The 22,020-nt window shown below is 38.3% G+C and overlaps 1 protein-coding gene across 1 annotated transcript in view; it reads right to left on the reverse strand.

The window, feature by feature from the left end:
- Window positions 1-1,378: 1,378 nt before the first annotated feature.
- CACNA2D1 (calcium voltage-gated channel auxiliary subunit alpha2delta 1) overlaps window positions 1,379-22,020 on the reverse strand; it is a 651,754-nt gene continuing 631,112 nt past the window's right edge. Inside the window, exons 34-38 of the mRNA XM_074942556.1 lie at window positions 19,334-19,389; window positions 19,073-19,202; window positions 17,208-17,320; window positions 12,163-12,245; window positions 1,379-3,951 (exon numbers count right to left, since the gene is read on the reverse strand). Of these exons, the coding sequence (XP_074798657.1) occupies window positions 3,835-3,951; window positions 12,163-12,245; window positions 17,208-17,320; window positions 19,073-19,202; window positions 19,334-19,389 (499 nt within the window). The 3' untranslated portion in view covers window positions 1,379-3,834. The remainder of the gene's footprint in view (window positions 3,952-12,162; window positions 12,246-17,207; window positions 17,321-19,072; window positions 19,203-19,333; window positions 19,390-22,020) is intronic.

Below are 22,020 nucleotides of genomic sequence, written 5' to 3' on the forward strand. Positions count from 1 at the left end.
CTGTGATCAACAAACTACAGCTGACATCTTTCATTTGGGAAGCATGGCATGGAGAGAGTGAAAGGAACTCCAGCAACTAAGGCTGTCGATTAATCACAGTAAACTCATGCGATTAACTCCAAAGAATTAATCACAATTAAAAATATTAATCGCGATTAATCACAGTTTTAATCACCCTGTTAAACAATAGAATAGCATTTGAAATTTATTAAATATTTTGGATGTGTTTCTACATTTTCATATATATATTGTATTGTGTTGTAATTTAAATCAAAGTGTATATTATTTTTGATTATAAATATTTGCACTGTAAAATTATAAACAAAAGAAATAGTATTTTTCAATTCACCTCATACAAGCACTGTAGTGCAATCTTTTTGTTGTGAAAGTGCAACTTACAAATGTAGAAATTTGTTTGTTACATAACTGCACTCAAAATCAAAACAATGTAAAACTTCAGAGCCTACAAGTCCACTCAGTCCTAACTCTTGTTCAGTCAATCACTAAGACAAACAAGTTTGTTTACATTTACAGGAGATAATGCTGCCCTCTTCTTATTTACGTCACCTGAAAGTGAGAACAGGCATTTGCATGGCACTTTTGTAGCTGGCATTGTAAGGTATTTACGTGCTAGATATGCTAAACATTCGTATGCCCCTTCATGTTTCGGCCACCATTCCAGAGGACACGATTCCATGCTGATGACGCTTGTTAAAAAAAAGTGTTAATTAATTTTGTGATTGATCTCCTTGGGGGAGAATTGTATGTCCCTGCTCTGTTTTACCCACATTCTGCCATCTATTTCATGTTATGGCAGTCTCAGATGATGATCCAGCACATGTTGTTAATTTTAAGAACACTTTCACAGCAGATCTGACAAAATTCAAAGAAGGTACCAATGTGAGATTTCTAAAAATAGCTACAGCACTCGAACCAAGGTTTAAGAATCTGAAGTGCCTTCCAAAATCTGAGAGGCATGAGGTGTGGAGCATGCTCCCAGAAGTCTTAAAAGAGCGACACTCTGGTGCGGAAATGACAGAACCCAAACAACCAAAAAAGAAAGCTGCCTTGGATTGTTATTGAGCAGAACCCATCATCAGCATGGACGTGTGTCCACTGGAATGGTGGTTGAAGAATGAAGGGACATACGTATCTTTAGCGCATTTGGCACATAAATATCTTGCGATGCTGGCTACAACCGTGCCATGCGAATGCCTATTCTCACTTTCAGGTGACACTGTACACAAGAAGCGTGCAGCATTATTTCCTCCAAATGTAAACAAACTTTGTTTGTCTGAGCGATTGGCTGAATAAGAAGCAGGATTGAGTGGATTTGTAGGCTCTAAAATTTTACATTGTTTTGTTTCCGAATGCAGTTATTTTTTGTACATAATTTTACATTTGTAATTTCAATTTTCATGATAAAGAGATTGTATTACATTACTTGTATTAGGTGAACTGAAAAATGCTATTTCTTTTATTTTTTACCATGCAAATATTGGTAATCAAAAATAAAGTGAGCACTGTATACTTTGTATTCTGTGTTGTAATTGAAAATGTAGAAAACATCCAAAATATTTAAATAAATCATATTCTATTATTGTTTAATGGTGAGATTAATCGTGATTAATTTTTTTAATTGCGTGATTAATCATGATTAATTTTTTTAATCGTTTGACAGCCCTACCAGCAACACTACTGGCGGAGAAAATTCCCCACTTATCCTCACCCCATGCTGCTGAAATCAGCTCCTCTTCACTAAGGAAGAACTGGAGCCACCAAACTCAGTCAATTGTACTTTTAATCAGATGACTTTCCTAGAGATATTAAACAGTTAATTGTGATAATTAAACAATAGTGTTTTTTACAGTTTTCCCCAGCACTGTAATCCTAAACATGGGAACATACACAGCTGGAACCAAGGGTAATGTGAAAAAACAAACAACTAATCATAGGCACAGCTACACGTAGTCATTTCATCTTGTAAGCCATGCCATAGGTTTGAGTGGCTTCTTCAATTTTCATGGCATATTAATGCATGCCTAATAATTTCTGTAAGCTTTTGACACGTTCAAGATTACAGTAGTCATTTGCCAGCATATACATACTAACGCTTTGCATTTTCATTTTTTTAAAGAACAAATGTTTTGTACCATGTTAATATTTGCATATTGCAGCTGTTAGCAGAACTGCACAATGTCAGCAGAGTTGCACATTCATTGGTTTAGCTGTCTTGCAATACTGTTTAGTTCTGAAAACTAGAAAAAAGCGCAAATCATATTTTGCATGTACACTATTCTACAGTGTAATATTATAATTTACTGCACCAATTTGTATCACCAACAAGTTTGTATAAAACAATTGTTTTTATTGTTATTCACAATCAAGTATCAATGTGCATACATATAGATTCAAGGCTCCCCATTTGTTCTGATTTCGTTCTAATTTCAGCAGCCAGGAAATCTTGCTCTATTAAGCTTGCTATATTCAATATAAAATAGCAATAGTAGGAGTTTAAACATTAAGGAGTGCTACCGTGCCATAAAAACAAAAGGGGAACCTGGCATGAATCTCAGAACAACATATACTCTTCAAAAATAAATGTGTCAAATCTGATTTGTATATACTTAAAATATCTGTACATAGGTTTTCATGTGAGAGCACTAATCTGTATAAAATCCACCTCATCTCTTTTGTCCAGCCAACTAAATTTACGCTACTTTCTTTGCTTTTTCATTGCACAGTATATTCAGAGCTTTGTTTAACAATATAATTTAAGATTATTTAATTGCATCACATTGCAATGTTCAGTTTCTCACACAACAAAAGAATCACTCAGTTACCTTTTCAATGGACTATACTCTACCATTCAAGAAAACAAACTTAAAAACAATAAAGTAGCAGCATCATCATGCAAAATACCCTTGGAAACCAACGTTCAATAATCACAAAGAAGACATTTTGTATTCACAAGCTTTTTCGTTTGAGCATTTTGAAGGATTTGGCTAGCGTTACGTAACTGCACTGTGAAGAGAGCACTGATCATTACATGGAAATTAACAGCTTTCAGAAAGGGACATGACACTGAGTTCAGGAGGAAAATCACTTGGTTAGATAAAATATCAAACTCTCAAACACCTTTATATTTCAAAATTCAGTAGCTTCTTTCTTGCTTTTTTTTGTTTTATTTTATTTTTAAAACCAACAGTTTATGAACCTACCAAAACTTAGCTAGCCACATGTTTTGATTAATTTTGGCAGAATAAACCACTCATTGTAAGGCATTTCAGTCATGGTGAAGTTCTGGAGAAGACTAGCCAATATTTTCAATTTACTAAGCTGTTTTGTACAAACTGAAGTCTGCCAACTATTTTATATTCTGGACACAACTGATGTTCAAAGCAGCTGTAATGGTATTGATACAATAAAAGAGGAAGGTTAATGTAAAAGCATATAGGGTCTGCAACAAATTCAATGCTAAGATAAAAATAAATGGAAATCATATCATACATAAGCTATTTTAAGGGGAGCCCTTTTACATGAAGTCAGCAACGATACAACAATGAACACAAAAATCTTAGATTCCTCAATAAAGCACATATAGAATTCTGTTCTGATGGCATAGATGATGCAGCATTCACACATGTTTAAGGATCTGACACTCCAACATGCAGCCACTGTGGGTGCCTTTATGAATCTTTCACATAGACTGATACCAAGTTATGGGCATTGCTGTTCTTCTGCTGTCTGAATTGCTGACCCTTTGACAATGAAACTGAGGGCTAACGTTTTGGCAGGGTCTTGATTAGTTTTGCAGATTTTGGTTTCACAGGGTCATAACTGGCAATGTCTGCAGCCAGATAACAGCCAAAGCAGGACAAACTGGATTCCTATCATAGACCAGAGTGATGGGCTCAGTCCAGAGACCCCACCACAGTCTGACGAATCTTCCTGTTGGCAAGAAAACGAGATAGTTCAGCATTAATTGACATTAAATCTCCAATGAAATAATCTACATTTTAGCCTGTCACTTGAAATACACTACAGGATGGATTTTGGTCTCAAATACATCGTTTTCCCTAAAGTGCCATTCAAAATATTCTTGGAGGCAACAGTCTGAATTTTTAAAGAAAGTGCGATAGAAGGTATACCTAGAATACCCTTGTAAAAACAAAGACAAATACTCACAGACTCACTGTGGTCACTCACCATAAATAATGCAGGATGCATGCGCATTCAGATGAGAAATAACTTGTGAAACTACTAATGAGCCCTAAATCACTCTGTTTATCTGGCCTAAAATTAACGGGTTTAATTCTTTGCATTGACAACACTGTTTTTTTTAATTTCAAACACCACTTTACTGCAAAGAGAGATGGAAGAGCAGTGAAATCTTTGTGGTAAGAGAAAGGAGCCTATTTCAAAAAATAGCCATGCCCAGTACTCTCTGTGGGCACGCCTTCAGAAGGAGTGTACTCTGCCAGACCAAATGTCGCTATATTCAAGTGCTGGAACCAAATCTTGTATTGACTTACTGAATACCCTGTGAAAACGCCAAAGGCTTGCTATTCAGGTCCGGCCAAGCTAGACACCACCATTACGTTCTCCACTCCTCCCCCACCCCCCCCAAACAAAAAAAAATCAGGACTACCTGAAGATTTCCTCTTCTGCCTGAGAGATTCTCAGGGAGCTGGGTAAGTCAGCTTTACAGCCCTCTGCACCACCTCAGCAGGCAAAGTTTTTATATTTTGCAGTGGTTTTATTCTGTATCTGGGCGAGAAGGAGCCATGCTCTCTTTATACCTGGTCTCTGTCTACCTTCTGAAATATCTCATCACAGATGGAATAAATTATATCTGGCTCCTGCAAAATGAAGTGCTCAAAGTATACTGATTGGAAAGCTTATTATTCAGTGTTGGAAATGCACTGAAAGCCTGATCTGTGCTGTAGAAGACAAAGAAAGACACAGCCCCTGCCTCTAGATCTTAGAACTACATTTGCTGGGCCAAACTCACAGCTGATGTAATCTGATTTAGCTCCATTGAAGCAACTTTGATTTATACCACATGAGGATCTGGCCTATTATATTATGTCCAGACTTATGGGGTTTGGCAACTCCAATAACACATAGCTAAAATAAACTTCAACTGAAGCTTCTGTCCTAAACTTGGCTCCTCCTAAGGTTCCCTACAAAGATTTCTGCATCCTTGACCCCAATTTTCTCTGCCCAAAGAGCCAATCGCTTACATCAAGGTGGAGTTAATGAGTCACACCTGCCACAGTCAGTCAGCAGCTCTCAGCAACCATTTCCCTGCAGGGTTCTAAATCCTCTAGCAAGCGTAGGTAAACATGAAACTAGCCACCTGTATTACAAGAACCATCAAAAGCCCCGGCTTTGAAAAATCCTTAATCTGTATATGGAGTGTTTTAGCCATTATCTACCTAAAAAGTTGATTTGCAACAACACTTGTCAGACAGATTTTACAACCTCTCTCTGGAAAATCAAAGAGTTATTTTGGAGGGGAATATGGGAGGTCCTGTGTTTTTTTCACTGCTCTGAGAGGTTAAACTTCCAAGACAAGACAGGCTAGTGGACGACCAGAGATATTTTTTTATAAGTGTTCAAATGCTTCTAAAATCTTTAGATCATTCTCTTGCAAAGAAAATGCCTCGTGTTTGCTTCTGTTCTTTACCAGTAGCAGCAGGCTACTCCTTTCATTTGTCAGCTTCAGTTCTAGTAGATTGAGGTTTTGTTTGTTAATTGTACCCTAGAAGTTCAAAATTCCAAAGGTTGCTGGTCAACAAATAAGTCACAAGTGTACTCTGTTGCACAAGTTTCTTCCTTATAGTGAGCATCATTAGAAAGGCCATTACCAGTGATGGTTTCTTCTGACCGGGGTTCATCAACAAACAATAGCCTATATCACATTTCTGATACCTAGTCTCATCACTGAAACGCTGCAAAGGAAGTATCTCCAAGAAATGGTTTAAGCTATTGGTAAGTTTGAAAGTTTGAGATCTTCAAGTAAGGAATGGGTGTCTGCAGCTGAATATCGAAAGGAAGGGGCACAGCTCACTTCTTAAATAAAGCACACAGGAAAGCCAGGGGCTTAAAGTGAAACTGGGTATAATATGAAGAGGAAAGTGTCAGATTAGCGAAAATAGCATCTGGTTAGGACACTGGTGAACTAGGTGGATGTCCACCTACAGGAGTTACTCAGTATTCAGTTTTTTCTTCACCTTCGTGTTAGAACAGATGACTGGGAAGATCACACTGACCACTGAACCCTTTCATAGTTAGATATCCTTGAAGTGTTGTAGCTTTCCATTGTCTATATGAGAATCATGAATAATATGCACTATTCTGGTACATTACATTAACGGTGCTGCACCTGCCAGATTGAAAAATACGGTACCGTATTTTGACTGCATGTCACTTCTGCTTCAGAGAGTCTCACTATCTGAGAGGAGTGGAAGATGGCTCAGAAACTGTGGGGTAGAAGTGGCTTAACAAAATCTCAGACAGGAGAGAGTATAAGACATCCTCACAATGGGTGGTTGAGTTCAGCAGTACAAGTCTAAAAACATATAAGAAGTATCTATTTTTTTAAAGATTAGTGAGATTTTACTCTTTTGGGTTTTGCAGGTTGTTTCTGACTTAAATCATTTGGAGTTTCTGAGGCCTGTGAACCAACTCATAGTGAAGCACGTATCTTCACAGTTTTGCTCATGACAATTCCTGAAGACCTCTTCTGTGGGACTCAGTTTTTTCTGTCCTAATCAAAGGTAGATTATCCATGATAAGGAAGAAATCAGTGATACTGATTTAAATTATTTGTTTTTTTCCCCAAAAAATGTGTATTGTAATTGGCAAGGTTCCTATGTGCTATAACTGTGTAGATATGGGAAACAATCAAGGCTGAAGAAAGAGAGGTGGGAGAAGGAATGAGCGAGAGACTGATTCTATTCTGATTTACATGTAAGGGGTGTCACCACTGAAACTAATGGAATCACACCAGTAAAAAAATGGCGTGAGGGCAGAATCAGACTCAGTGAAACTGTTTTCCTTCACTCACCAACTCTGCTAAAGGAACTCAGTTGTTCTGGAATTTTCTGTGGACCTTCATCCCAAGATTCCTTGTATAAGTGCATCCATAAGAGTAAAATGTAGTGATGAAGAATCTCTGAGTCATGGACACCTCTGTTGATAGAAAGATGCTTCCATACTCCTTTTCCTGCTCCAGAACATGGCTGGATATCCTTTTCAAATAATTTAACTTCATGGAAGGCTGCCCAGAACTTCTCTTTCTTTCACAATCATTCTGTTATTTACATAAGTTTCACTCACTTCTTCCCCTTCTGCCAGCACTGTCAGACACTGGACCTGTTCTTTTCCAATTCATAACACTACTCAGTCCTGAATCAGGATATTTTAACTGGGGCAATTTTTCTCTGTTACCTTATTATTAATCATTTGTAGCATGGATTTTCCCTCAACACCAAGAAGCCTTTTTTGCCACTTTCTTTTCCTGCTAGCAGTGTGAGCTTTCCTATAGTCAAAAATCACTTGCCAGTTCTCCTCGACATCAAGGTTTGAGAGGAAGGAGTGGGAAGAGAGACAAATCCAAACACTATTTCCCCCGGTTAGGCAGTCCTACCAAAATGATACACGATAAGCTTATTTTCCGACTACACAGTACCAGCTTAATTTAGTATCTTCATGTTAGCAGTCAACATTTTTACATAGCCACACATTTACATCAAAGTAAATGTACCAAAATCTCCGGGGGGACAGCATGAGCTGTCAAAGAAACGTGTAAATAGTTGCTTCCCCTTCAGACGCACATTATAACTAAAGTTAAACGTGTGTTATAAAATATTAGTATTATTAATTAGTTGTATTGCAGTAGCACCGAGGAGCCCCAGTGATGGACCAGGACCCCATTGTGTTAGGTACTATATAAACACACACACACACAAAAGTTCCCTGCTCCAATGAGCTTACAATCTTGGCCTTTTAACATATATAGAAGACATTTTGAAAGCTGCACGTTGTAAGGAAAGCTCCTTGATTCAGCAAAAGACAATTGAGTTTGAGGTCCATTTTTGGTCATACATAAACGTTGGGCTATTTTCTGCCACTAGATGGAGCCATAATCCCTATGTGTACTGTTTTCAGATTGTCTTGATCAATAATTCCTGTATTAAAATGGGTAGACTATATGCCTTTTTTTGGAAAACAGTTGTGTTACCTCACTCACCCTAGCTATCAAAAGATTTTTTTGGTGCAATATTAATGATCTTTCTTGTGATGCCTAATGTGTTGATCATTTCACTGGTAGTGCATTTCACAACTGAAACATTCAATTTAGTCCAATCCAACAACATGTTAAGCAGTCTCACAGCACCCACTGACTTCAGTGGGAGTCAAGGGGGCTCAGTATCTTATAGAAGGTCCTCCTGTAAGAAACAACTTGCATGTTGTTTTCCTTGTTTATTATTATTTTTATTTTTTAAAGCAACGAGGTACAAGTACATAACGGATACAGGCACTTTTGCTGTGCCCTCCCGAAAAGAAGACAAAAAGAAAGCTATAATTCATTAACCAGATTGTCAGCTGGTGTAACTCAGTTTTGGTTTCAGTGACTTCAACAGAACTATATAGATTTATACCGGATGAGAGCCTGACTCAAAGTCACAGAATTATTAAGGGCTGAACTGAGGAACAAAAAGTTAACTTTGAATCTTGCCTAGTTTCCATCTACTGCTGCTGAGAATCCATCTGTTGAAGTTGTGTTGTGAGGTTTTGCTTCCATGGGTGTTTTGGAATGACTTGCCGGACACAGAATTGGGTCCTTAGCAATTTTATTTATGGGCAATTTTATTTATTCTGCTAAATAATAACCTTATGAATGATTGTATGATTATGTATGATTAACCTTATGTATGCTAATTTTATTTATTCTGCTAACCTTATGTATGATTAGTACCTTACTTGATTTTAATACAGCTACTTATAGAGCAAAGCACTACTCAACATGAGTAAAGATGTCAGAATCTGGTCTTCACATTTTACATGGGGCTGATGTTGGAGAGGAATTTTAATTCTTCCTCCCAATCTTGAACTGCACCTATTCAACTTCCTATGTTTGCTAGTCATGAGACTGTTTAATACGTTATGTGAAGCTCAGAAAACAACAGCTATCAAACTGAGCGTGACTTTTTTTTATTGACATCCAAGTGATTTAGCTTTTTCCAACACTAAAGGCAGTAAAGACGATGAACTCTTACAACTGATTTGTTTTAATTTTTTTACCTAGTTATAAATATCACCTATAACCATATCTATATGGACTTAACCTTTCAAAAATATCTAAAACATTGCTGAAAATATTTTAGAACATTTAGAAACAAATATAATTTATCTAGTGTATTTTAACATTGAAACTTAATTCCCATCATAATATAATGATTCTATTTGTTCTTTTCATTGTTAGCTTTACAATAATAGTCATGGTAGCATCTCCCTCTAGTGGTCTGCTGAGAAGTTATATCAATACTGCTATCTATATACTGACACTCTTCCACCGTACAAGGAACATGCTTTATGATGTTACTCAGATCATCGATTCTTCGGTATATTAGCAATGATGGTAGCACAGAGTTTCCAAACTAATAAACATAACATGGAGACAAAGACTGAACTTTCTTTATGAACCCTGATGTCTCCATACACTAGTGTTCTAGATTCATAGTGCTGAATCTTGTGTTCTGAAACACATATCAATATTTTTATTAGAAGCAAAAGTTCTCTTGTATTAGCCAATGACACTGTGTTTTGCTGGATATTAGGTTAAAAAAAGTCAACATGATTTTTTTGAATTCCTACTAACAAGCAATGAGTGTTATTATTTTGATCATCAACCTCTGTATGGACTTAGCGACACTGTGAACTTCTAATGTTCTCCACAGCAATGATTTTGGCAAACCCTAAAGACAGCATTCAGTTATGCTGTGACTTGTATAGTTTTAGATTTGCAGGAACTGTAGTCTCTTCCAACTACTTTGGACCTCTCTTTATTTCTGTGTAGAAAGTTTGTCCTGGATGTCTTCTTTTTCTTCTTCCTCATTCTCATCTTTACCAGGAGCATGGGAAGCAATAAACATTTGGAAGGTCTAGCATAGAAGGTAATGACAGCGATATGAACAGAAGCTCAAATATTGCAGCCCTACAAAGCTGGCAGGTTCCTAACTCTATGGGGGAGATCCCCACAGTTCTATTAATTTTGATTTACAAGTCTCTGGGCAGGGCTTTTTTAATTTTTAATTTTCCCTTAAATTGCTACAGGAATTTGTTCCAGATTGCTGTTTTTGGGACCCATTTCATTCCGTTTTCTTTCGTGGGCTCAGTTAGTAAAAAAGATTGTTACTCTTTTATGCAAAGAACAAAAACAAAACAAAACAAAAATTAGAGAAAGTAACTGACCATCCACACCATATGAAAAGTTGCAGAAAAATGAAGATAGGAGCGGACATCATGGCAGAGGCACGACTCGTTGTGCATATAGGCTGATCCTATTAATAACGGGCAAAGTAGCAAGTAGAGGAAAGGAAAGAAAACACAGAAAAAAAAGACATACAAGATGAGATTTCATGCAGTTTGCTGGCAGTTAGCAGAGTTAATGTGAAAGCATCCACTTAAGAGCAAGAGAATCGTAGTGAGTATTGCAAATAAACTTAACCAAAATATTCCACTGTTACAGAGAATACATGACTTACACACCAATTAGCACATCAAGCTAGTGAGCAAGAGTTGTACTTTCACACATAATAACACCTGGATTGACATCTGTTGGAAAAGTTCATACATTTAGGACTGTTTTTCAGTCCCCGTGGAAGCCAATTGTTTTGCATTTGCTGATCAAAAAGATTTTTTTTTAACATAATACTTTGTTTGCGAACACAAGTGGGTTTGAAAGAAAATGTATTCACTCCCAAGGCTTAGGCTTGTGTAAGCATCATTAACATCTGAGACATTACGTCTCCTTGGATTTAGCTATATCAAGACTCAGCACACTGTAACAGCAGGATCAAACAGTGGTACTGGCAATTGCTTTTACAAAACCATTTGTCTGGTCCTCTTGGTTGAAAGTAAGCCCTCTGGATATCTGGCTACTAAATAAGGGAAGGACAGGTTTAGGAATGGAGAAAGGTATTCAACATCAAACAATGAATACTTCCAAAAAAAGTAAAAATTTATCACTAAATTGCCTTCTGCAAATTCTGCAAACCCTTCATAGCTATTAACTCATTTGGTGTAAAAGCAGCTTCTAAAAAAATTAAATCTACAGTTTTGGGGTCAAATGCTTCAAAATGCCAAGTACCCTCAATACCCACTGTCTTCACTGAAGGCTGGAGAGCTCTCTTCACCTTGCATGATTGGGCCTTGAGAGAAGACAGCATTATGGATAAGAAGGAGTGACCACTGAGATTTTAATTTTTAGATAATACACAGTTCAACAACCTATCAGTTAAGATTTGACATAACATTTTTGATTGCTTTTCTCTATTTCATACAGTATTTAAAAATGAAAGAGAAAAGGCTAACAAATTATCCCTCTATTTTTAATTCCCTGCAGAATGGATTTGTATTCCTAAGAGGCATGACATCCTGAAATAGAATGCTTTAAGGTCCAGATTTTTAAAGGCATTTAGGTGCCTAGCTGCCTTTAAAAATCTGCCCCCAAATATCTTTTCAGTATTCAGAAATACCAATGAACAAAGCTTATAGACTAGAGAAATAACCAGGATAACCATCTGAGTGCTTCCCAGAGCCATGAGGGAATTATCTTTGGCACCATCATGCGCAGAGCACTAGGTTTCTTGACTTATTACTATTGCCAGGAATCATATGTGAAAGTGCAGTGTTTACAAGAAAGGCAGATAAGAAAGCAGCTGTTAATTTTATGTTAATCATGGAACATTTGAAATAAAGAGACTATGGTTCAGAGCAAACAGTATGTTTAATGAGAGATAGGTTACGTCATAAGATGTCAGGTACACTAAAACACAGGTTTTATTGTTGTTCTGAAACATCTCCTATAACTGCTTTTACCTGGAAAGACACTATCTGAGTCTTAACACCTGAAGAGTTCAACCTTACCCGGTCATCTTTATCAAAGCAGACATCAGGCCCCTTTCTGTATCTGGGTTGCTTCACCATTTCACAAGGATTTGGCCCTTCATCTGATCTTCGGCTAAGGAATGTAACATTCTTTTCCCATGTACAAGACATTAGCAGCAGCACCAGCGTTTTGGTTTTATTTTTACGATGACAAGCAGTGTAAGTGATGTCAAATACTTATGGCCTCCTCCGGGACACATACTTCGCCAGCTACGGCTTTGTGAGGATGTTGCTTGCATCACATTAACCGCCCATTGTTACTCTTCTCTATTAAAGAAAACGGCATTAATAGAAACCAAATGTGCTTTGTTTTGACTTTAGCAAGGCTTTTGATACTGCCTCCCATGATCTTCTCATAAACAAACTAGGGACATGCAACCTAGATGGAGCTACTATAAGGTGGGTGCATAATTGGCTAGAAAACTGTTCCCTGAGAGTCGTTTTCAGTGACTCACTGTCAAGCTAGAAGGGTATAGTGAGTGGGGTCCCACAGGGATCAGTTCTGCGTCCAGTTCTGTTCAATAGGCTTCATCAATCATTTAGATAATGGCATAGAGAGTACACTTCTAAAGTTTGTGGATGATACCAAGTTGGGAGAGGTTGCAAGGAGGATTAGATTAAAATTCAAAATGAGAAATGATCTGAAGTAACTAGGATGAAATTCAATAAGGAAAAATGCAAAGTACTCCACTTAGGAAGGAACAATCAGTTGCATTCAAAATGGGAAATGACTGCCTAGGAAGGAGTACTGTGGAATGGGATCTGGGGGTCATAGTGGATCATAAGGTGAATATGAGTGAACAGTGTAACACTGTTGCAAAAGAAAGAAACATCATTTGGGGATGTATTAGCAGGAGTATTGTAAGCAAGACACAAGAAGGAATTATTACACTCTACTCCATGCTGATTAGGCTTCAACTGGAGTATTGTGTCCAGCTCTGGCCACTACATTTCAGAAAAGATGTGGACAAACTGGAGAAAGTCCAGAGAAGAGCAACAAAAATGATTAAAGGTCTAGAAAACATGATCTGTGAGGGAAGATTGAAAAAATTGGGTTTGTTTAGTCTGGAAAAGAGAAGACTTCAGAGGACATGATAACAGTTTTCCAGTATATAAAAGGTTGTTTTAAGGAGGAGGGAGAAAAATTATTCTCCTGAACCTCTGAAGATAGGACAAGAAGCAATGGGCTTAAATTGCAGCAAAAGAGGTTTCGGTTGGACATTAGGAAAAACTTCCTAACTGTTGGAGTGGTTAAGCACTGGAATAAATTGCCTCGGGAGGTTGTGGAATCTCCATCATTGGAGATTTTTAAGAGCAGGTTAGACAAACACCTTTCAGGGATGGTCTAGATAATACTTAGTCCTGACATGAGTGCACTGGACTGGATTAGATGACCTCTTGAGGTCTTTTCCAGTACTACGATTCTATGACTTATAGGATAACCTTCCAGTGCTCCTAACCAAGACAATAAAGATACACACGGCAAGACTGTATGGGAAAAACAGCCAATCTAAAACCAGAATGCTTTACTACAGCTATAGGAGGGCTTCTCTCATCACTATAGTTAATCCATCTCTCCAAAAGGTGGTAGCTAGATCAACAGAAGAATTCTTGTCTCCGCAGTGGCTTAGGTTGGCTTAACTATGTCTCTCAAAGGTGTGGATTTTCAGATCCCTGAGAGACATAGCTATGGCAATGTAAATTTGCAGTGTAGACCAGCCCACAGTAAGGGACAAGGATTTTCTTAGGGTTTCAGCTTTAGAGTGCAAGGGCAAACAGATGAAATGGCATACTCAGGGTCACTCGTCAGATCAATGGCAGAAACAGGAATAGGACTCAGGTCTCCTGAAACCTGGGTATGCCCCATCCACTGAGTCATTCTGCCTCCATTCTGGGACAATTCTATACCCTGATGCAAGCCCCCTGGACACACCATGGATGAACTGGATCTTGAGGTTAATATTTCACTTTTGCAACTGTAACACTTGTGCATTAAGTTTCTCATAACTTTCTACAGTCTCTATCTGAAATTTTCCATCTAATCTAGAGGTTTTTTTAAAACAACTAATGCCTTACAACCTTTTAGGGCTTTTACAGATTTTATCTGAGCTAACTTGCACTCAGGGTATTCCATTTACACAATTAAAGCAAATGTTACTGTCACCACATTCAAGTCAATTGCGCTGTCCCAATGCAAGGCACAATCCAGTTTACTGTATTCAAGAGGCAAAATGGCATGGGATTTGGTCCTAAGCCTAAAATGTTAAAAAATAAATAAATGAAAAGACAACATACAGTCAATTTCTTCCCTAATTTACATCTTAGCAGTATCCACCCATCCACTGATGCCATGGTGGTTTATATGTGATGAGATTTATGCCATGCGAGAAAGGAGAGTTAGAAACAGGGATGATAACTTAAAAGGCCATCAACATTAGCATTTCCCTACCAGACAGCAGGAAGCGGAACCTAATAAACACCTACAGATGAACAGCACTCAAAGGTCGTCCTTCCCATCTGTGTGTTCTCATGCTACATCTGCACTTCACAATGGGCCCTGGTTATGAAAAAGAAAGCTTGACTTACTGCAGCTCAGGTGAAGAATACATATAGCAATTCATTTAGTGAAAAATTAGCCTAGTCAGCTGGTCAAGCTTTCATCTACTGCCCCGAGCCCTGTGAAGTAAAATGCCCCATGGGAAAGTTACACCGTTTCTTATTAAACTTGCTTTATTTTGTGCAGCAGGCCCTGTACATAACCTGTAGACAGTACCCGTAGTTAATCAAACTGACATGGAGCCAAGCCGGTCAGAGTAGCAGCCTACATTTACAGTGCCAGAGATGCTGCTTCCACTGATGTAACCTCCCTTTCACCTGAAGTGCAGACAGAATTCCTGTGTCGTAATTAATGTGATACTTAATGTATCGCTTTTGCAGAGGGATTTCCATCATCTCCACCATAAGCAGCTTTATCATCAGGTACAGGAGCAGCAGTGCTTTTCTAGGGATTTGCAAATCTCTCCTCATAGGTCTCCTTGCATGTCAGGAATATGTATTTCTGGCCACGCTATTTTTCTACTGTCGGGGTTAATCGGTCAGATTCTGGCCCCCTGCCTCAACACCTTAACGCCACTTCATAAGGGCATAAGGGCCAAAAAGAGTGTAAGGAGAATTACCCTGGCACGGTATATGCTGCCCTGAGGTGCTCCTGTCGCTATGGCATATGGGATATGTTTACCAGGGTTGGAGATGAGAAGGAGTGGCTAGAGTCCTGAGCAGCCCACAGACAGCAGGGGGAGAGCTGCCCTCATTTAGAACAGTGTGCTGGAGGGAACTTGTGCAAAGCGCTCTATATTAGAGCCCTGCGTGGGACAATTTTTTAAATCTCATTCCCATCCCATCCCGCAATACCCAGTCCCAGCTGCTACTGCATTGCTTCTTTCATTTTTATCCTGCTCCCACCTGGAAAAAGCCTTAGATCCTGAAAATCCCACAAGATAGAAAGATTCCCCCTTGCTACTAAAAGCCAAACCAAACCAACAAAAAGACGATTGGTTAATATAATATATATGTATAAACGGAATTCAGACACAACTTTTACCATTAAAAGAGTAAAACAAATCTTACTTAAATGATATAAAAATACTTTAACTCCTGTTATAAGAGACATCAAATCTCTTTTCTATCCTTTGCTCAAACTTAAGTATTAAAACCTTTACTTAAAAAAAAAAAAAGAAAAGAAAAACTTGCTTTACATTGCTGAAATTCTATTCATGACACACCAATGAGCGATTTGGTGTTTTTCACAAATTACCGCAGTCTAGTATTTTTGCCCACCCTATCCTGCCACGAAGTACATTTTACCTGCTATTATGGAAGCTGGTCCTGCGGGAGTTGTGGGATCCCAGTCCCGTTGCAGGGCTCTGCTCTGTACTCTGCTTGTATTCCCTGCTCTGTGGCCTCCTGCAGTCTATGAAGAAGTCCCCTGGGTGGCAAACAGAGGTACTGCAGCCTCCATGGCCAGAACAGCTCCAGCCCCAGCAGAAAGACCCACTGGCAGCAGGTGCTCCTGCGCCCTGCAGTATGTCAGCCACACTAGACAGATGTTACATTTATTGGTGGGGCCTGGTCCTATTACCCCTGTCTTGGGCTGTGCCTTCTGGCTTGTGCGTCTCAGCAGAGGCATTTCTCTTTACCCTGTCAGCTCTACTCAGAATGGCTGCAGACCCCAGAGCACCCAATACACGTGAACAGGGGCTTTTCACTTTTTACTCTCTCGCCGTGGTGAGGGGAGGGAAACTAGCATGTGATTCATACTTAATAGTCTTCAGCACCATGAGGGATAGCTCAGTGGTTTGAGCATTGGCCTGCTAAACCCAGGGTTGTGAGTTCAATCCTTGAGGGGGACCATTTAGGGCTCTGGGGCAAAAATTGGGGATTGGTCCTGCTTTGAGCAGGGGGTTGGGCTAGATGACTTCCTGAGGTCCCTTCCAACCCTGATATTCTATGACCTCAGACAGCATGTAATTGTTAAGCTCTGGCCTCTCCCCTTCTATTTCTTCAGGTCAGTCACCAAGTTGTGTGACAAACTGAGGGGCTTGGGATGCACCTTCTAGTCCTCTGCAGAAGGGCCTGGTTCCTGCAAGTTCACCAATAGCAGGATACTATGACAACAGGTCATTATATACTTCAGTGATAGCTGCCCTGACCTACTGATAAGTCATTCCAGTGCACGGGCTTCAGGAGATTTTGCCTGGTAACACAGTCTGGGAACAGGTATTAAGAGCAGCATATCAAATACATCTACATAAAAATTGATAACACTTTGAAATGATTCCTATTTAGTCCATGCTATGTTTTGTTGTATACAAAATGTATTTGATAACCATCTGCTGACTCAGATACTACAGTGATGTGTGTCACAGAAATGTATATAAATAGGCCATATTTCTCCAAATCTTGTTCTAATATTTGGCCAACAAACATCAGTTTATACCACTAGAAGTTCTGACTTTAAAGGATACCCGGCTTTTCTGCTTGCATCAATGGCTTTGGGTCACAGGAGTGGCACATCTTTTGGCTGTCACTAATTATAAATACTAGATTGGTGTGTGAAACTTTTTCTGCATGATAAAGTCTGAAAAAGAAACACAACTCTAGTTAAACAAAGCGAACAGTATATCTTCTGGGGCTTTTCACGTTCACTAATGAGATCACAGGTAACACAACTTTATAGATTGAACTAGACTGGTATACAAGGGACAGCTGGTCTTTTTTAAGAATAGCAAGGACCATTCAAGCGGAAATTTTGTAATCTTTATTGAAAGGACTGTTGTTCTGCATTAGAGCAGATGCTGTGATTAAAAAATGGAAAAAGGGCACAGGGTGATGTTACACCACTAAGCACTTATAAATCCACAAAGAGCCTTTTCAGTTAGAATATAATGTATTTGAATATATCACATCTCTAGTCGATACAGTGTACCTTAGATACTATAGTTAAGAGTATTTATGCACTTTCATGGCTTATTTTCAGGTGTTTATACTGTATATTTAGACAGCTAGATGGATGGATAGATAGATGTAAATAACCATCCCAGTGAGCTGAGAAATAATGTAAAACTCATAAACAAAGAGAATATTTTCTAATTGCTGAAGAAAAGCTTTTGTGTTGTTCTTAAAGTAGACAGCTATTTATTTGTAATTGGCTTCCTGACCCATTTTTGCGCACATCTAACAAAACCAGGCAAAATGTATCCTTTGGTATAAGTGGACAAAACTTCATTGCCTTCAGTGGAGTTTATGCCAATGGCTAAATCTGACCCAATAGCTCCTTCAGGTCATCTGTAACTTTACAAATGACTCATTCACACTAGTTGGCCATTTTAGGGGCCCAAACATCTCTTCTGATTAAATCAGTGAAAGATAATCTCTGAGGATGGCTCTGTTTCTGCCCATAGCAGCACCATTCTACCCTTTATGGAATTCCGTATTTGACCCTGTGCTGTGATTGTGTCCAATTCCTTGTGTGTACTTTGCTGGACTGAAATCCCCTATGAAACATTTTCTAGGTGTTCTTCAAGGCTTGGCTGTTTATAACGGTTCTGTTGTCTCCAACACTTTCAGGAATGTGCTATATAACACATCCTAAATGTCCTCTCTTTTACCCATTTGTAGCTTAATGTTTGTTTAAGGATTTTAAACTGAATTATCACAAATCTGTCTACACAGAGATCTTCAAATGGCTCCTAGTTTTTTAGAACATGTTAATTCTATGGTCATTTTTAAAGTCTTTCACTTTAGAAAATCTATCAATCTAATAACTTAGTATGGAAGAAACTTTCAAGTCTCACAAAACTATATTGAGATTGTAACATCTTTAATGAAAGCAGCAGCAGCACTATTGGACAACTCAAGGCAAAATATGAAGAAGCTGATCAACCCTTTAACATTATCTGCATTTAAAGTGATAATGGGATGCACAAAAAACCCCTCAATTCTGAATATCTGTGATAGAACTCAAGAATTTCAATTAATAAATTAGAAAAAAATACAGTGAAAAATATAGGAATAAAATATATTAAACACCAATTATCCTATTAAAATATACATGGAGACAGTCCCATAAAACAGAACAACACAACTTGGAGTAAAATAATTCTGTGCACTGTTATTACTGTTTCAGTATACACTAATACACACATATACATTCTGTCATGTATGTACCACACTACACACATGTATATCTTTATCCTTCTTACATACAGGTGATAAGGTTATGACACAGTATAGTTTATCCTTCATACAGTAATGTAATTACCTACTTCTAAGATAAATATGGACAAAAAAGGCTTCTCTTTACATTTTCTATTCAAAGTTGAAAATTTACCTGGAACAGTTTATACAGTCTACGATCCCACTGAAGGATTTATCGTCATTTTCAAAGAAATACTGAGTTTGCTCAGTAATGCAGCTCTGTTTGGATAGGGCAGCAGTGTAGTCGTCATCATCTGCTTCCGCTGAGAAGAAAGAAAAAACAGAAACATTTTCAACTCATATAGTGGAGTGAGCAGAATTCGGCTGGTACCTGCATTCTTATCTTCTAGTTCATTCAAAGTTCACCCTTTAACAAACCTGAGTAGTGACTTACCTGCCTCAAGGAAACGTGGAAAAGTCAGGCCCAAAAACAGCTGTTGCAAGATAGACCTGAGCACAGAAAAAATAATTTTGTTAATGAAATAGTTATTTCCCTCTCCTTTAAACATAGCTTTGCTAATATGGGAGCCCTGATTATTTACAGGAGACCCTAAATACTACTGGGATAAAAATAATTGTTAATAAAAACAGCAACAACATAACTTAATTGCTCTTATACCAACTAATATGAATGTGTTTCTTTAATATCTTACATTTTGTCAGTCACCCTCTTCTTCCCCTTCAGCTACTGTCCCACATTATCTTTTTACTTGACAATCAATATTCAGTGCCCCTCTTACCCATAATTCAGCTAGCAGAGATGCTGAAGACCAGTTTAACTGTTATCCTTTAAGACTCCACAGAATGAGAAACAGGAATCCTGAGATTACTCTCGTATTTAAACCAACTAGAATGCCTTAAATGACAATAGCCACACATAGCTCTAAGGGGCTTCCGGCACTTTCCACTGATTAAGCCTCACAACCCTCCTGTGAGGCAGATAAACGCTGGAGTATTCTAATCATTTCATACAAAAGTCATCTCTGTGCCAGCAACTTGTATTTCTATCTCCACTTCTGCACTTCAGCCTATGCCTGTCATTTCTTCCTCGATGCTGTGAAAAAATTAAGCTTAACACAGATAACGTTAAGCTCTTATTTTTCTGTGTTCATGCCCACATCACTCCTATTTCAATTATTGCAACCTCCTCCTCTCTGGTTCATCTATCATCCACAATGCCCAACCCCTCCTACTGGAACCACGACAATTAGATTCCTTCTCTCATCATTCCCTCTCTTTGAATCCCTCCCCCAGCTCCTTCTTCATTAACTTTAAACTTCTTGTCCTCACCTTGCAAGCCCTACTTCTGCCATCAGATCTGTCCTGGTCTATTATTGTGGCACCGTACTTCCCCATACGTTCTACTACTCATAAATGCCAGTCTTGATGAACCTTTAATCTACTTCCTCCACAGCCTCATATATTTTTTAGAAAATATATCTGCCATTTATTTTCGTGGCTAGGGCTCTGCAATACTGCATCAAACACTGGGTTTGTTTACATAACATCAGGACTGGGATTGTTGCATGGGCTGTGTGCTCATCTGCAGGGATGAAGAGAAACCTCATTTTATTCATCAGTGACTCCACTGGCTGACCAGGAAGGGAAGTCCCCATCAAGCCCTTTTTTTAGCTTGAAAGAAAGTGATAATGGAATTCACTGAGGATGAGAAAGAGAGAAAGCCTGAAAAAATGGGAAAGAGCCTCAACGTTCCCAGAGTGCAGAGGACAGAAGATATTTATTTAACTGATTCCTCATGCTCCCCACATAAGCTTTGAAAATTGTCACTCATTATCCTATTCCAAATTTTTGCCCGAAACGTAACAGTTATCCCTAACCCAGCTTCTTCTATTTCTCTGCATTTGCTTTTACTAGTTGCCTTGCTGAAATGCACTCTGATCGGTCCTTTCTATTCCACTTCCCTAATGGCCCCTCAGCCTGCTTGTGGCCTAGATTCCATTTCAAAAATTTCCAATGAAAGCACTTTCTTGTGGTGCTTTCAATTGAAACTCTGTGGAAAACAAGACCCATGTCTAAATTGAGTCCAGACCTCTGAGATTGATTTAAACACTGATAGCCCAAATTTCTCTGTTTGAGCAGAGCTTAGGTTTCGTCCCTGGATCATTTCCCATCTCTGGTTTTTGAGCTTCATTTTTGTTCCAGAAAACAAAGATCTTAACTGTTCCTGTTAACTAAATGTAACCAATAATAAAAACAAATATCCAAAGCCTTCATAATGCCATCTGTGAGAGAACTACTCTCTATATATTTGTTCAGCTGTGATATATTGCAATGCTTACCTCCAAATAGTGTAAATTACCTACTATTGTGCTACAGAATATGCACCACAAAACTTTATCATGAAGGACAGATATTTTCAGAGGGTAAAATTCACAGCAGTGCAGAAGGCCTGCCTGACGCCCACCATACCACTTAAGTCCCAATTAAATCTTTGCCGCATGGTTTTGGTATCACAGGGGTGCTTAATCTGTACAGGGCTGAATTTCATTATATATGCATTATGAAACTACCAAAACAATTTTTGTGGCTATTGCTAATTACTGCATGGATTTAAATCCAAAATGAGACAACTCTGTGGTGTGGAGTTTTAGAACAGTTTTGAGATTTATTTGGTATTGTGTTTAGCTAAAGATAGTAACCATTAAAACGGTTAAAAGGTGAAATCCTGACTCCACTGAAGTCAATCCCAAAATTCTCACTGAGTTCAACAGAACCAGGATTTCACCCAATAGTTCTAAAAGTTAAAATTGACTGCCATTCCCTCTTCCTGTTCTATGACAGTCTCTAAGGTATATGTTGCTGGAACATTACCCAAAGTTCTTTTTGTTCTTGCAGATGAAGTATAGTTTTGTTGTTTAAACTGAGCAAAGGAAAAAAAATGGAAACAAGCTGTTATACTATATTGTTTTATGTGGCTTCTTCCTTGAAACAGTATCACTAGTTTATAGTATCTTTGATAAAAAGACAATGAACAAAACCAATTGACTTTTTCAATGAGCAACTTTCAGTGAGTTACACTACCAAACAATCCATTTTAATGGCACCTGGTGTTCTGAAATA

The sequence above is a fragment of the Natator depressus genome, chromosome 1 (genome assembly GCF_965152275.1).
Source record: "Natator depressus isolate rNatDep1 chromosome 1, rNatDep2.hap1, whole genome shotgun sequence".
In the NCBI taxonomy this organism is placed as follows: domain Eukaryota; kingdom Metazoa; phylum Chordata; order Testudines; family Cheloniidae; genus Natator; species Natator depressus.